At 36.4% G+C, this 14867-nt stretch overlaps 1 protein-coding gene across 4 annotated transcripts in view; it reads right to left on the reverse strand.

Moving 5' to 3' along the window:
- Positions 1 to 893: 893 nt before the first annotated feature.
- Positions 894 to 14867, reverse strand: part of LOC109856603 — a 21624-nt gene continuing 7650 nt past the window's right edge. The window contains exons 2-9 of one of the 4 annotated variants that reach the window (XM_020432058.1): positions 13777 to 13913; positions 13438 to 13594; positions 12809 to 12897; positions 6860 to 7003; positions 5801 to 6055; positions 3766 to 3863; positions 1899 to 1900; positions 894 to 1201 (exon numbers count right to left, since the gene is read on the reverse strand). In XM_020432058.1, the coding sequence (XP_020287647.1) occupies positions 3781 to 3863; positions 5801 to 6055; positions 6860 to 7003; positions 12809 to 12897; positions 13438 to 13594; positions 13777 to 13876 (828 nt within the window). In that variant the 5' untranslated portion in view covers positions 13877 to 13913 and the 3' untranslated portion in view covers positions 894 to 1201; positions 1899 to 1900; positions 3766 to 3780. Of the gene's footprint in view, positions 1202 to 1898; positions 1901 to 3057; positions 3166 to 3765; positions 3864 to 5800; positions 6056 to 6859; positions 7004 to 12808; positions 12898 to 13437; positions 13595 to 13776; positions 13914 to 14867 lie in introns of all 4 variants that reach the window. The other 3 variants (XR_002250403.1, XM_020432056.1, XM_020432059.1) reach the window with 3 other exon arrangements.

Raw genomic sequence — 14867 nt, forward strand, 5'->3', positions numbered from 1 at the left:
ATTTCAAAGATCAATCAAACGTAATGAGCCTTTTCGTTGAGCGACAACTTTATATACCACGATTGGCATTCTGACATTTATTAGTCATTATTTGATTGTTATATAACGTTTATATCGGGTAAAGAGCGATCAATGAAGGTGGTAGTCTTTATTTGTTTCGAGATACATTTCTCCTTCACTAAATGACGATATTCAAAAGAGAGAAAGAAACGAGAAGAGAGAGAGTGTGTGCGATAGAAAGAGAGAAAGTGAAAAATACGCAGTGCAAATTTGTTGTTTTTTTTTTTTTTTTTTTTTTTTTTTTAATGCGGCCGAAACAAAAGAAAAAACAGGCCGTATCCTTTTCCCACCTTTTTCCTCTCTGCGTTCCTCCGTCGAGAAAAAGGAAAACAAAGAAATGGAAGATTTAAATTCTTGTCAAAAGAAAAAGGAGCGGTTGTGATTCCTCGATATACGTTTTGTCCGAGATTCATATATTATATACAGATATTATATTTGTAAAGGGTTGGATTCGACGGTCCGCGATTCGACGATGCTTTATTACATAAGTAATTAAAAAAAACAAAAAACAAAAAAAAAAAAAACAAAGCAAAAAAGCGAGAGAGATTCTCGCAAAACGTGAGAGGTTGCGACTATCGTGGATTGTTACATCGTTCGAATCGTCGGCAAAACGGAACATGCCATGCGATGGCATCTTAAGAAATGTAAAACTTTCAGATAATAAACATGCATATTGTTGTACAAACCTTTGTTTTCAGCCTGCTGTTTCTTTTCGGCTCTTCGGCGAGGAGAAGATACATGTATATGATATTATTATAACACGTGCGAGAATGTTACTGCAACATTTATAACTATAGGGAAATAAAAATCGGAACGCAAAATTTAACGCCATGTAAATAAAATTTTGGCAGTGTTTATTTTATTTCTTACGGATGAACAGTACAATAAATCGTACGACGGGAAATGTTAATAAATAAAATTCCGTGAAAACGATATGCACTGCATAATGAGATACGCCAAAATTTTTCTCCGGTGCGTGATGCAAAGTTTTCTTTCGTTTTGTTTTTTTTTTTTTTTTTTTTTTTTTTTTCGTCGAGTTTTCTCTCGGACATTTTATTTCTCTTTTATCGTCGGCTTTTCTTTTTGTTTCTTTCACACGCTTGTTCCGTGTCGGTGCCGGACGGTCATCAGTAGGCGTGAGCTGCAAACAGAGAGACGCGATGATCAAACACGAAAAGAGCGACGCGACCCCGTCACGTGCGCGCTTATGGAAAAATCATTTTTTAAGCGAGAAGTGACAAATATATTTGCGAGATTTAAATCTCTCGAGAACAATTAATTAATTATTACATTTGTCGACGACAAGATAATACAGACTTCTCTTGACTTGTTATTTTTCCATAAGAGCCAAGGAAAGATTTTTTCCTGGAGGACGCGCATTCGCGAAGCAAAACGCAGTATTTTTTTTTTAGCGCTATAAAAGTTTAAAAAAATAAAAACATAGTATTCTGTGTATATTTTATATTCTCACGCAAATATTTTTTTTTATTTGACAAAAAAACAAAATACATACGTCGCGTACGTGCGTCCTCCTCGTAAAAACCGTCAGACAAGACTTTAACAAAGTAATGAAAAAAAAAAAAAAAACAAACTGTCATACAACGCACAATTAAACATTAAAGAACTCGTGGGATTTTTTTTTTTTTTACACGTCCCAGTTGTGTACGGTGCAATGTTTCGACTGTACCGTATGCGATAACGGTTAATCGTTTACGCTTCGATACAAAGATAGCGAGATATCGAATGCAAACAAAAAACAACTATGTTAAGACGATGTTAAGGATTATATCGCTAGATACATTTGCATATAAGTCTAAAATCGCTAGATATAAGTCTACTTCTACTGCAAGAGCAAGCTGTAGAGATGGCTGCGTATAGTTTATTTTATTACCATGTAAGAGTAATAAATTTTATTACTACATAAGTATAATAGAGTAGTTTATTTTATTGCTGTATAAGTAATAAATTTTATTACTTAAAGTAAGTAATAAAATAAACTACTTTATACACTTGACAAGCCGAGAGCAGCGTGTAACTACAACGGCGAAACGGAAATATTGCACCGTAAAAACGAGACCCTCCATTATACTGTAAAACTGGAGGTATGTTTTGAGACATTTATTCAATACACAAGTGTGGTCTCGCTGGAACAAAAGTCCACAAAAAAGTATGATGCCGGATGTACAATATTAGACTGAAGATATACAATGAATTGAAACGTGTGATGACGATGGAGCGTTTTATATATAAATAAAAAAATACAATCTTATAAAACAACAAAATAACGTACAAGCCGTCGTGACAGATGCTGATTGTGAAAAACGACTTTTACAATTAGAGATGACTGGTGACAATGCTGTCGATTATAATATGAGGAATTAGAGAAATGACGTGTTGTTTCGTTAGAGAAAAAACCCTTCGGCTACGACGCTTCTGGCTGGACTGTCGCTCCTGTCATCGAGGAAACAGCCGAGAGAAAACGGCTCTTCTACGCTAAAACATCGATCCTATAAAGCGATGAATGACAAAGATTTGCTAGCAATCGCGAGAGCGATACGTTTTTGACTTTAACACCAGAAGATGTGAAGAATAATTGATTTCTCGAATAATTTATATTACGTATTGATTATATTGGATTTTCTCGTATTTTTTTTGTTTCAGTTGCGATGTAACCGCCAAGTTTTAAAAAATGTTAGCAACAGAGGCAAAAAAACACGAAATACCTCTGTTTAAAAAAAATATTTGTTTTTTCACATGCTCGAAGAATAATTGTTGAATTTAATTGTTTTTTTTTTTTTTTACACGAATGAATTTTGAATCCTTCTAGTGTTAACAAATAAACGTGCGTTATGCAGCGATCGTAGTTTGCGGAGTTCGGGCTTTTTTTTTTTTTTTAATCACTTTTGCAAAAACACTTATTTCATGACTTGTTTTTTGGGGGTGGGGGGAAAAGGGGGTGAGGAAAAGAACAGACACAAATGTCGGGGGACCACATACCGCATGTATGGTATTCGAGATTCTGTCAGCGGCTCCTCACCGAAGGGGGCAACGGCTCGGCAATTTAATAATTACCGCAAGGATTAAAGAACATTCTGGTAACGCATTCTGAGAAAAACAAAAAAAAAACATTCGGGGGAAAAAAAGAAACATTTGTGTTAAATGCACGTGTATTGTTGCGCGAGAGATGGAAGGAGTCGACGCACACACACATGTATGTAAAACAGACCGAGTGATAAATCTTGATAAAAGAAATAAAATTCGATGTGTCACAGAGATGACGCTAATTATTAAAATTTACGGAGAAAATCTCCGCGCGTGGTAGCCCAAGGGTTAAAAGGAGACACCCTCCCTTGTAAAAAAAAAAACAATTCAGCCGTCGTAACACGGACCCGATTGGCGGATGTAACAATTAACATACATCTGACCACTCATTTGTTACCAATCTACTTGCAATGTTAATGGCGAGTAATAATTAAATGACTACGAATAATAAAGGTGACGCAAAAACGAGGATCGTTTTATCGAGGAGCGAATCTCGTGATGCGCCACATCATCATATCCGCCACAATCCCCTGCCGATTGATTAACTGATTTGATTACTGATTGACTTATTAAACGAGTAAATGGTGGAGGGGGGAGTGAGATGCTTGAGGGGGGGGGGTGAAACTTGAAACACTTCGGCCACTTTAATCTCTTATCGCTCACTTTTTTTTTTTTCTCTTAATGCGTGGTACGTTTATTATACCACGGGCTGGTAAAGTGAAATCGTGGCACTGGCTGCGAATAATAGTAGTATAACGATCCTGAAACGATAGACATTTCGTTTGCTGTAGATCACAATCTTGTTAAATCTTCACAAATCTGACGTTTGAAAGAGCATTTCGATTTGATACAAAATCACGACACGCAGAGTCGTTTGTCGTGTTTTTTAAAACGTCGTCATCGATCACACGCGCGGTCCGTGTAATGAGATGTAACAGAAAAGTCTGAAAAAGACGTCTGAAAGTTGTTTGAAGGACGACCGCAACATTAAGACGCCCTTTGGATGTCATTCAGACTGTTTGTTATGTGTGTGTGTGTGTAGGTGTGTTTTATATGTCACTCGGTTTGTGTAAGAGAATTGTGTAACGTGCTTGTTCTCGATGCGCGACAAAAAACCGAGTAGTTGGCAATTGAAGGCAAACAAACAGAATCTCGCAAGTCTGTCGCAAAAATGTGATGATTTAAAAAAAAACATCAAGCTGACTCAAAATTTTCATTTTCGACCAGCTTGGCTTCCACCACCAGATGGTCTCAATTTTACAGCTCGACGAAGCTGACCGTCATCACAGATTGTGCGCGCGTTGCGCCCGTGCCAACGTCAGCATCGACAATATAATTATCGCCGAGCTGCCAAATGTCTCTCTGTACGGCGGTCTCTGTATTCACGATTGAGGTGACAAATGAAAAGGAGATATTATTGCGATCCGCGTTTTCTGACGTCGCGACTGGCAAAGAGATCTTTATCTAATTAGCGTTTTCGAATTCCAGCCAATTTGATTTTTGAAAAAAAACACAATTTGTTTCACGCAATAGTTTTTATTAGTTTTATTTTTTATCTTGCAATAAAATCGACTTTTTGATAAAAAGTAGACGAGATCAATTTTTTTTTTTTTTTTGCCAGTAGGGACGAGGATTCTCTGAATGTGTATCGTGTGGCGAAATAAAAAGGGTGGAAAAAATTTACCAAAATTCCATACCGAAGCTCTAGGACTAGGCAAAAAAGATGGACGGCTGTACCTACTACGACTTCCAAAAGCTCTCACGTGTGTTGCGAAACGAATGATCGGAAACGGAAAAATTATATCTCCCGTGCGAAAAATATGTTTCTTGTCTTTCGTAATGTTTAAACTGTAACTTAATAACATACGTTATGAGTGTGTCATATATAAAAAAAAAAAATTATGCTCTCTAGACTACTGTATCGCGTTTTTTCATTTTGTTAGAAAATTAATTTTTTTTTTTTTAGAAAAGAGCATTTCTTTCAGGATTACATTCAATCCTTTGATGACTTTTTGTTTTTTAATTACATACAATATTTTAATTTTGCACGTGTAGAAAAAAATGCGTTTTTGCTTCTGTACAGTACAGTAGTCTAGATTTAAACGTGTACTTGCGATTACGAATTTTTTTTAAAGCACTTAAAAAAAAAAAAAACAAACAATCGCAATCGCGAATACTACACTGCAGACTCTGTCGCGAAGTTGATTAAACCAGCGAAATATTTAAATAAATCGTAACACAAAATAATTCACAGTCAATTTCGTACTCAACAACTTGATAAATTTCAACGTTCGTAAATTCAAGAAACCTTTAAACAAAATTTACAACAAGACGTTTATAGCACGTTGTAAAATGTCACGATGTGCGAAAGATGTGTGAACTATCTCAACACCTCTTGACGGCGTCTGCAGTCGGCGCTTGCCAACGACCAATGTCATTTTTCGCGTCGCTGTCTCATTAACTTTCTTAATTGCTCCTCAAATTCGAGCATCAATTTTTTCGCGTTCGAGTTGTCGAAAACCTGTCATCGCGACAGTGCGGTAAGCCACAATCGATCATCAATCGGACGTCACTCGTAATTTGTCGCGATCGAAAAAAACGCGTTGACATTGATCTCGGCTCGCTGACGAGAATAAAACGACAACGGGGGACACGTCGGGTCTGCGAAAGAGGTCCCCTCAATGAAGGGTTCACGTACCGAAAGGCCTGATGGGATGTCGGGTCCACAGGTAGCTACGCTTGATCGGGCTGAGGTAACTGTCTCTCAGGTAAAAGGGCGTGCGGAGCTGAGCGTAGCTCGGGATGTAGGGCGCGTAGCTCGGATACCACCATGGGTCTCTGGTGAACGCGCTGATGGGTGCCATCGGGGACGGTTCCAGGAGATCGAAGAGCGGCTTCTTGCGCAGCAACACCGACGGGTTCGGCAGTAAGAAGTCGTCGTCCACGGGATTACCTGCGTGATGATGATGAGCGCGGAGAGACGCGATTTTAATACGAATCGATCACGAACTGAACGGCCGCGCCGAGCCGTCGAGGTAAGATCCACACACGCGCGTATATACATACGTGATTGTTTATAAATATATACCGGTTACGTAAGATCGCGGTATTATAATACGTGAGACTATAAATCGACCTTGGGACCTTTCTCTAGAGCGAAATATTATTAGCAGCGATTGTTTAGCAAACGCTATCTCTCTTCGCGAAGAATCGCGAAGCTGCTAGAACGAGATAATTTTGTCATTCGGGTGTGAGGTCCGTTTTAAAGATAGTTCCCAACTATCGCGCTCTGCTGCCGCTCGTATATTGTTGATATTACGTTAAATTTTTAATTTTTTAAAAAGTAATGCACGAGACGTAACGACAAACAAATGCTTAAATAACGAACAAAACATTATATTGAAAATTAAATTTAATTAACCCTCAACGGACGGGTCGTTTTCGTCTTGGAGCAAAATTACTTTCTGAAGAAAGTAATTTTCTTGTTGTGTCATATTTGTTAAAAATTATAAATTAAAACTTTTTTTTTCACTTCAAATTTAATGACGGTGTCTTAAAATAGACAGTTTAAAGAGTATATACACATTGTGTGTGTGTTTCAGATTTTTTAAGAAATATTTAATTTTTTTAAAAAGTCCAAGATGAAAACAACTCACGTCCGGCGAATTAAGGTGCCGAATAAACAAAACGCGGTCCGTTGAGGGTTAATTTTTTTTTTTTTTGAAAATAAACACAATGAATTGTGCGCTCTACTCACCGTGAATATCGAACAATCGTTTTAAGCTGAGCGGCGGACTCAAATGACGAGCCAGGAGCGGTGATTTGCTTGGATAAAGTCTGTCGATGTCCGCCAAGCGATTTAGATGATCGTTCCAAGCTTTCTCGGCGTCGAATGGTCTCGCTGTGTCGTAAAAGAATATATAAAAAGTCTGAATTACAGAGCCACGTTGCGATTAATAACTTCTGATAACATATATATAACATAGAAACTTCATATATCATGTTTGCAATGAAAGAAAGTTATTTCAACGTATAACAAAAATATACGTAAATTTTCAAAGTATGCGTACATATTTTTTTTTTTTTTTTTTGTATTGACTAAATAAAAATTTGTTCACAGAAATGAAAAAGACATCGACAATATTTAAACAGAGAAAACATGTCCAATAATTTGAATCTATTTGCATTACGGCCTGTAGTTGCCAAATCGATCTTTGTTTTTTTTTTATTACTGCGCTTCATTTTCTCTTTGTTTTGTTTAGTGTTTTAGCGCATATAAGCGTCTCTCATTCTTCTTAATTACTACGCGCAGTATCTGCGATTAATTATTTCTTAAAAGCAGGCACAATATCACGTCATGCACGAAACATACACAACATGCGTTATGATATCTTGTATCTTGGGGATGTGATTACATTTGGTTTTAGAAAAGGTTCTAGAAAAGGAATTGAAATGTGCGTACGTAAGTACGCACATGAATAATGCTATGTGATAACAATTTTTTGTTTTCTTGAGCATTAGCGAAACGCGGGTCTTGCGATGCAACGCGGTTCGCCACAGAACTTCTGACTGACTTTTGCAATACATCAACTACACGAACGTAGCACAAAAAACTTTTTTTTTTTTCAAATTATAAACAAAAACTTTTGTTCAATAATAAAAAGTGCAAAAAAAGTTAAAAGTGGCAGGGTTCTGTCTCCGTTTTATTTTTTGTTTCGTTTTGTTTTTTGTTTTTTTTTTTTTTTTTATCGTTGAAAGCCGTGCGCGTCTACATAAAATAAGAGGTGTCAAATATATTTCTTCTAATAAATTATATAAAAAACCTCTCTCTACATTATAGAGAATGGCCTATTGACAAAAGCTGGCACAAATTCGCTTGCGAGTGAAAAAAAAAAACAAGTCAGCGATGTCACAAAAAAGTAGCATGACGTCACGTGAAAGTTTGAAAAAAAAAGTAGCATACTAACCTGGTGGAAAAAAGCTGCTTCAAAAAAGTCGGTGACGGAAAAAAGCTGCGGCGGTTCGGTTTGTTGTCAAAAAATTCGGCTCGGTTAATCGAAATATTCGTAGCGGAAAAAATTGGAGAATTGAGATGATCCGTATATATATATACATATATTCGCCAAAAAGATGCGACTGACTATGTGTGTGTATGTGTGTGTGTGTGCGTGTGTGTGACTTTCTAATTAAATATAAAACTAATTATATTATTACACTACGTTTGCGCTCTGTTTTGGCTTGCGTGATTATTAATCGTGCGCACATTTGGCATTGCTAGCTTGCTATTTTAGCTAATGAAAGCTCAGGGCTAGCAATGAATGGTAAATTTCGTAGAGTTGTTTCACTGATTTCGCTTTGTATCGTATATGTATATCCTAATAAATATTAATTTCACATTTTAGCTATTTTCCCTGATAATGCGCGAAATATTTCACGATATTATTCTCTCCGGGGAATACAATTCGTTATTTTCCAAAATAAAATAATTTCACCGAGAACTTTGTATTTTCTCAAACTTGCAATTATATGACGTACATATATAGTTTTTGTTTTCGCTAAAGATTAATAAGCGTGTATTCTATAAAGTAACTAAAATTTATAGGAGCTTTATATTCAACGCGAACTACAGCGCATATGTTGCAACATATACGTCCGTGTAATCGTAGATTAGCAATCGTTAATTGTGCACATTATCAATCGAGAAAGAATTACATAACATAGTAGTTTGGCGGAGATGGATCATTTACAAAAAAAAAAAAAAAAAAAAAAAAGCTAGAAACGAGGGGCTCAAAAGTGGGAAGGGGTTGGAGGATCGAATTAAACGACAAAAGAAAAAAGTACATGCCATATCCTGAAAAAGATAGAAATTTCTGGATCTGGTTTTAATTAATTGCACGTTAATTTAAAAATTAACTTGTTTATTGTTAGTAAATACGCGTGCATGTATTATTTATTACCGATTAGAGCATGTATATATATTGTAAGAAAAAAAAGAAAGAAGATCTTTCGATTTTTCCTCGCATCGCCTTGAATCTCCCCGTATTTAATTAATTATGTTAAGTCAAAAAGAAGGACTTCGATGTTGTTTGTAATTTATTTAGTATGTTTCTAATTGTTAATTTATACAAGAGAGAGTGCATAAAGTCAAAAGTTTTGTGTATATACCATTGTGTGTTTACAAGTGTATAAAACATTGTGTTTTTACTTTTTGCTTGCGTTATATACGTGTGTTTTTTGTTTTTTTTTTTTATTAATTAAATAATTCGTAAAGAATATAGACAGGCGATGATGAGACGTGTCTGAAAAATCGAAAGTACGAAATTAGAACGCGCAAGCGTCGAGAGAAAATTTCCAGCTTTTTCAAGTTTTGGCGGCCATGTTTCTTTCAATTTAATTTATTATTTCTTTCTTTAAACGTTTTTTTTTTTATTTTTTTCAAAAAGGAGAAACTCTTTCTGCACGTTTTTTTTTTTCCCCGTCTCTGTCCTTTTGCTCACGCATGCGTGTGTGTTGATTTGTGCATGTTCATCATACACTCTACGCGCGCGCAGTTTCTCTTTGTTTTCATAATTATATATATATATATAGATATTGATTTGTTATATGGTTGCGTATATACAATGTTGTCTAAAGCGCCTGTGACGATCGGAAAAGCCAAGTTTTTTTTCCATCGCTTTGTTCCACTTTCGAGTTGTTTTATTTTTTTTTTTTTTTTTAATACGTCCCTTTTCGGCGCATTGTGAATTTTCGCAATCAAGCCGCGACCTCCACCTCAGCTGCAAGAGTTAAGGATTTCTAAATGGGTGTGTGTCCACACATCCTGTCCTTATATGATTATCTCGTGTCGCACAAATCATGTGAAAAGAACGTAGATCATGTGAAACGTACAACGGTGTGTTAAAATATTCTCAACTACATAATATTGTCATATTACATAGAAAATTCGTTATTCTCAAACGGTTATTAATTAATTAAAACCTAAAACAGAGAATTTTGAATATTTGCATTAAAAAAAAAAATCTATTATATATTACATATTTCCTTTCCTTGTTATTTAACGTTTTTGAGGAAAAGATAAAACGTACATAAAACAACACATTTTGCGGCAAAAATTCTTTCTGTATAAAAACATTCATTTTTTTATGTATCACTTCATTTTTTTCTTTTTATGTAAAAACTTAGCAGCTTTTTTTTTGTAACAAAACGTCGATTTCGATCGTATTATAGCCAATTGGTTTCGAAATGGCTTTTTTTTTTTAAGTTCGTGATTTCGTTCTCTCGACGACCGTTTTTTTTTTTCATTATGTTGAAAAAAAAGGAAGGGATCGTTTCAGGATCAGGATTGCGAAATATAAAGTGACTGTGTTATGATTGTGTTTTTTAAAAAAAAAGCGGATACATTCCGTAAAAGAGTATGTTAACGAGGTGTTATTGGTAAAGTGTAAAGTCATGTGATCTTAGTTCTATGTCAAGCTTTCTACAGAGTTGTAGAGTGAAGTATGCACGTGTGAAGTGATGATGTTATTTATTAGTTAGTTGGGGAATTGTAAAGTTGCGGGTTTCGTTTTTTTTTTTTTTAATAAGCAAGGATTTATAGCGGGATATATAGCGCGCAGTTAGACGATCGTATTTCGTAAGCAATGACGTCGCGCTCGAGAGGTGAGCACGATTCGTTCTTTGGTCTCCCACTTTCGAGAGATCTGTTGGCGTCTAAGGTCGCTCAGATCGATGATGCGGTTCAGTATGAGCCACTTGTTCGGCCTAGCGCCTGGAAATCAGAAATCAGACATTTCTGCTCAGCTTCCGTGTGCGCGCGCGCGCGCGCGCGAAAAAACGGACGACGAAATGAATACCCCATTTGTTTTTCCGATGAAAAAACGTTACACACGTTGTGGACGGCGAGCTAGGAAGGACAGATTTTTTTGTTCCCTACGAAGACGAGAGTCACAGAACACCTCGAAGCACGACACGCATGCGTCCACATGCGAGCAATCCGTGATCGATGAGCGATGAGCGATGATCCATAACGCGTCTGAACGCTCGACTAGGCATGATCGATGTATCGATGTAACAGTTAACGTGTTAATGCAATTATTCGTTGAAATTAGATGATCATTCAGATTATTAGATGATCATTCAGATTATGCGATGTAAAGATTAAAAAAAAAAAAAGAGCGTTTATAAATTCTATAACACAGATTTGTGAAAAATATTTGTGTCACGTGGACAAACGTTTGAGCTGTGAGTTAATCAATTTTGTGACGATGAAAAGAGAGAGCGGAAGAAAACTTGAGGCGAGATGCCGTAGTGTATCAAAAATTGTAATTCAAGTAATCAACACGACTAATTACGTAGCACGTGGCATATACTTCGCCTCAAGTTTCCTCAATCGGATGACGGGAGCGGTCTATCGTAGGTAGGTCTACGTAAGTGTTGATGATTTTTTTAGTTCAGTCTCGCGCGAGAGATCGATAAGGATTCAAAAAGACAAGGAACGTGACGTTTACGATGTGGAACAGACGCGAGACAGAAGAAGTTTTCAGATATTGAAACATATTGTATATATATTTATACGTACGTAGATATATATATATATATATATATATATATATGCATATGTATGTGTGTGTGTTGTTCTTATATATATATATATATAATAAGTATAATTAACTTAGATAATACAAATAGAAGATGCATAAAGTAATTAGTTATACACATGTGACATGAAGGTAGACACGATTACTGATTATTATTATCATTATTATTATTATTATTATGATTTACAATGAAACTAGACAAACGAACCGATTGAACATGTACGTCCAAGAAGAGCATCACGCATTTTACACGTCGGGGGGGGGGGGGGGGGGAGGGAGTAGGAGCGACAGATCGAGGACAAGGACAGAAGGTTGATGATGCTTCTTTTCTTGTTCTTTTTTTTTTTTTTTTGAGTATGCAGGCAAAGGTGGAAGGTACAAGAATGTATAATATTGTGAAAACCTCTCCGGGGAGGCGTTTCTGGCTTCTGAGAAAGGCTCGGAGAGTGTTGCTTGTATAACAAGATGCCACGATGTCTTTCTTTCAAGAGAATGATAGTTTTTTTTGATAGGCTTTTTTTTCTTTTTTTTTTTTTTTTGAGATTTTTTTTCTTTTTTCTTTCAGGACGCTGGCCAGAAGCCAAAAGCGCCGGGCTATACATAAAGAACTTAATCTAAAAAAAGGTCCACGAGAACAAAAGTGTAGTTAAACTGTTAACACACGTTTTTTTCTTTGTGTTTTTTTTTTTCGATACGATGGGATTTTTGATTGACGGATATTTTGATAATTTATCATATTATTCTCTCTCTGTGTTCACACACACACACACACACACGCTTTTCGCTTCGTCCTCCCGTTTACCCGGTTCATTACTATTCACCGTATCTTTTTTTTACGTTGCATTCCTCCTCCTCCTCCTCCTCCTTCTTTTTTCATTATTCTCGCGTTTTCTCTCTCTCTCTCTCTCTCTCTCTCTCTCTTTCTCTCTCTCGCACTCTCACTCGCCCATTCGTTCGACATCGAAGTATTTATGTAAGAAGAGTTTTTTTTTTTATTTTTTAATCGTTTCGTTTCACGCTTTCGATTCTTTATCTAAGACGCCGTTCACTCTCGTTTTCGGACTCTTTTTGTTTTTTGTTTTTTTTGCTCACAGTTCTTTAGTACGTACCGGGGGTGAAGCGTTCTACGGGTTTGTACTGATGGGGATACAGTTGTCTCGGCGAGTAACCGTAGATCTCACGGTGCACGGGTAGATACCTGGAGCACACGGACAGATGCACATCGCCGTTAATATTATTATCATAAGTGTTACAATAAATGATCACATCTCGACAAAAAAGAGAGATAACAAAAAATCAAATTAAATCAAATTAATCGACGAGGAAAAAATTACAAAAAATAATCTTTTTTTTTTCTCGATTATTTCTTTTCTTTTTTCTTTTCGACTGTACGTTGAAATTATTGATTGGATTATTATAGGCCAGGAAATAAGAGCAAAATCTTACAAAGTAGGCCGTCACAAGTATATTTAGGTTTTTGTACTTTGGGCGTCTGCCAAGAACACAGAACGCGCGCCAAGAATATATTCATTGTACGATATATAATGGCGTATAGAGAAATGCAACGTAACAAATTTTCTCTTTCTCCGATATGTTTCTTTCACCTTCTCGATTTTCGATTTTTACTTTTAATCGTCGTCTCGTTTTTTTGTTTTTACGTTTGACTGTTGTTTTTTTTTTTTGTTTTTTTTTTGTAAACAATAAATAAGCGCGCAAAAAAATCAAGCGCGATACACACCTGTATCCGGGAACATTGATGCGGTCGGCTGCGTGAATCGGATTTTCGAAGATAGACTTTCCAAACGGCCACGAGGTGGAATGCAGCTCAGGAAAATCCGAGCGGAAAATGCCGCGGGGTCTGTGAGTGTGTTCGGGAGCTCTGATGTCGTCGGTGCCTGTTTCGAGAGACACGCAACGTTTGTTAAACTTTTGAAAATCTTTTGTAACACAAACGAAATAAGATTGGATCGATTCTCGTATCATCTTATATTCACTATGCGTGTCGCGATCTGTTTTATTTTCTTTTCCGTACGTAATGTCTCATTTGAAAAAAAAAAAAAGCGCACGCGCGTCTCACCTTTCAGGGCCCGTACGTAACTCTGCCAAAATTTCGCCTTCCTTGTGATGGGTTCATTGCGCCCGATCATGTCGAGATTGCTTCTGAATCGCGCGTCCATTTTGCCACTCTATCGAACTGCTAACCACACTCGTTCGCTGTAACGCACAAGAGAGAGAAAGAGAAAATAAACAGAGATGATGAGATTGTGATTTTTTACGCCGGAAACGTGTCCGCCGAAAGAAATTCGCGCGCGTGTAGATTACAAAAGCGCGCACCGAATCCGCTTTGTTGATGAAATATATATCTCGATATCGTTCGACGAGTTGTAGGAACAGCTCTTTGTGTTGTGTGTTAGCGTGAATACATGTTGCGTCGTATACACGTGGAACATTTTCGGAAACATTGAAAAAACTACAAATATACAATTTTAAAAAAGAATTTTTCATCAAAACAAACTCCGAAGAAAAAGAATATTACACCGCCACGTGTAAAACTCAACTCTCGTTAACGAGAGAAAGAACAGAAGATATTGCACACACATGCACAAGATAATATTAGGGAAAAAAAATCGTGCAAAAGAAAAAAAAGAAAATCTTCTAAATCAGATTTTCTGTTTATGAATGCACTTGGAAGCTCGTGCGAGGAAATGAGTTTTTATGAGAAAATCTAGGAATAGAAAATTACTATGCGCGAAATTCCTCTGTGGCCTGAAACGATTGCACAAGCCACCTTAAATTTAACGACTTGCGTAGGTGCGGCTTTGCTTTTTTAACCTTGCTTTTAGCAAATCGCGCGCCATTTCCGCGATCCATTATCATGAGGCGGAGTCGCGCGCGTTTCTTCTACTTACGCGAAAAATTAAAGATTATACATATATATTGAAACTATTCTTATTGGCTCTGATCTTCACGTTTAATTTGTTCACCGAAAAAATTGTGTATTCTTGTTTTAAGGAGAGAGATATCCCACTTACTTTAAGTATATTTTATACTAAAACAGGCGCCAAGAAGAGTTTCTTATTTTAAGAGGAAAATCCTCTAAATAGTAATATTGATAAGAATATATACTGATTAGAATATAAAAAGCCTCTATAGAAAAACATATATATC

Source organism: Pseudomyrmex gracilis, unplaced genomic scaffold, assembly GCF_002006095.1.
Source record: "Pseudomyrmex gracilis isolate BER0280 unplaced genomic scaffold, ASM200609v1 scaffold_125, whole genome shotgun sequence".
NCBI lineage: Eukaryota > Metazoa > Arthropoda > Insecta > Hymenoptera > Formicidae > Pseudomyrmex > Pseudomyrmex gracilis.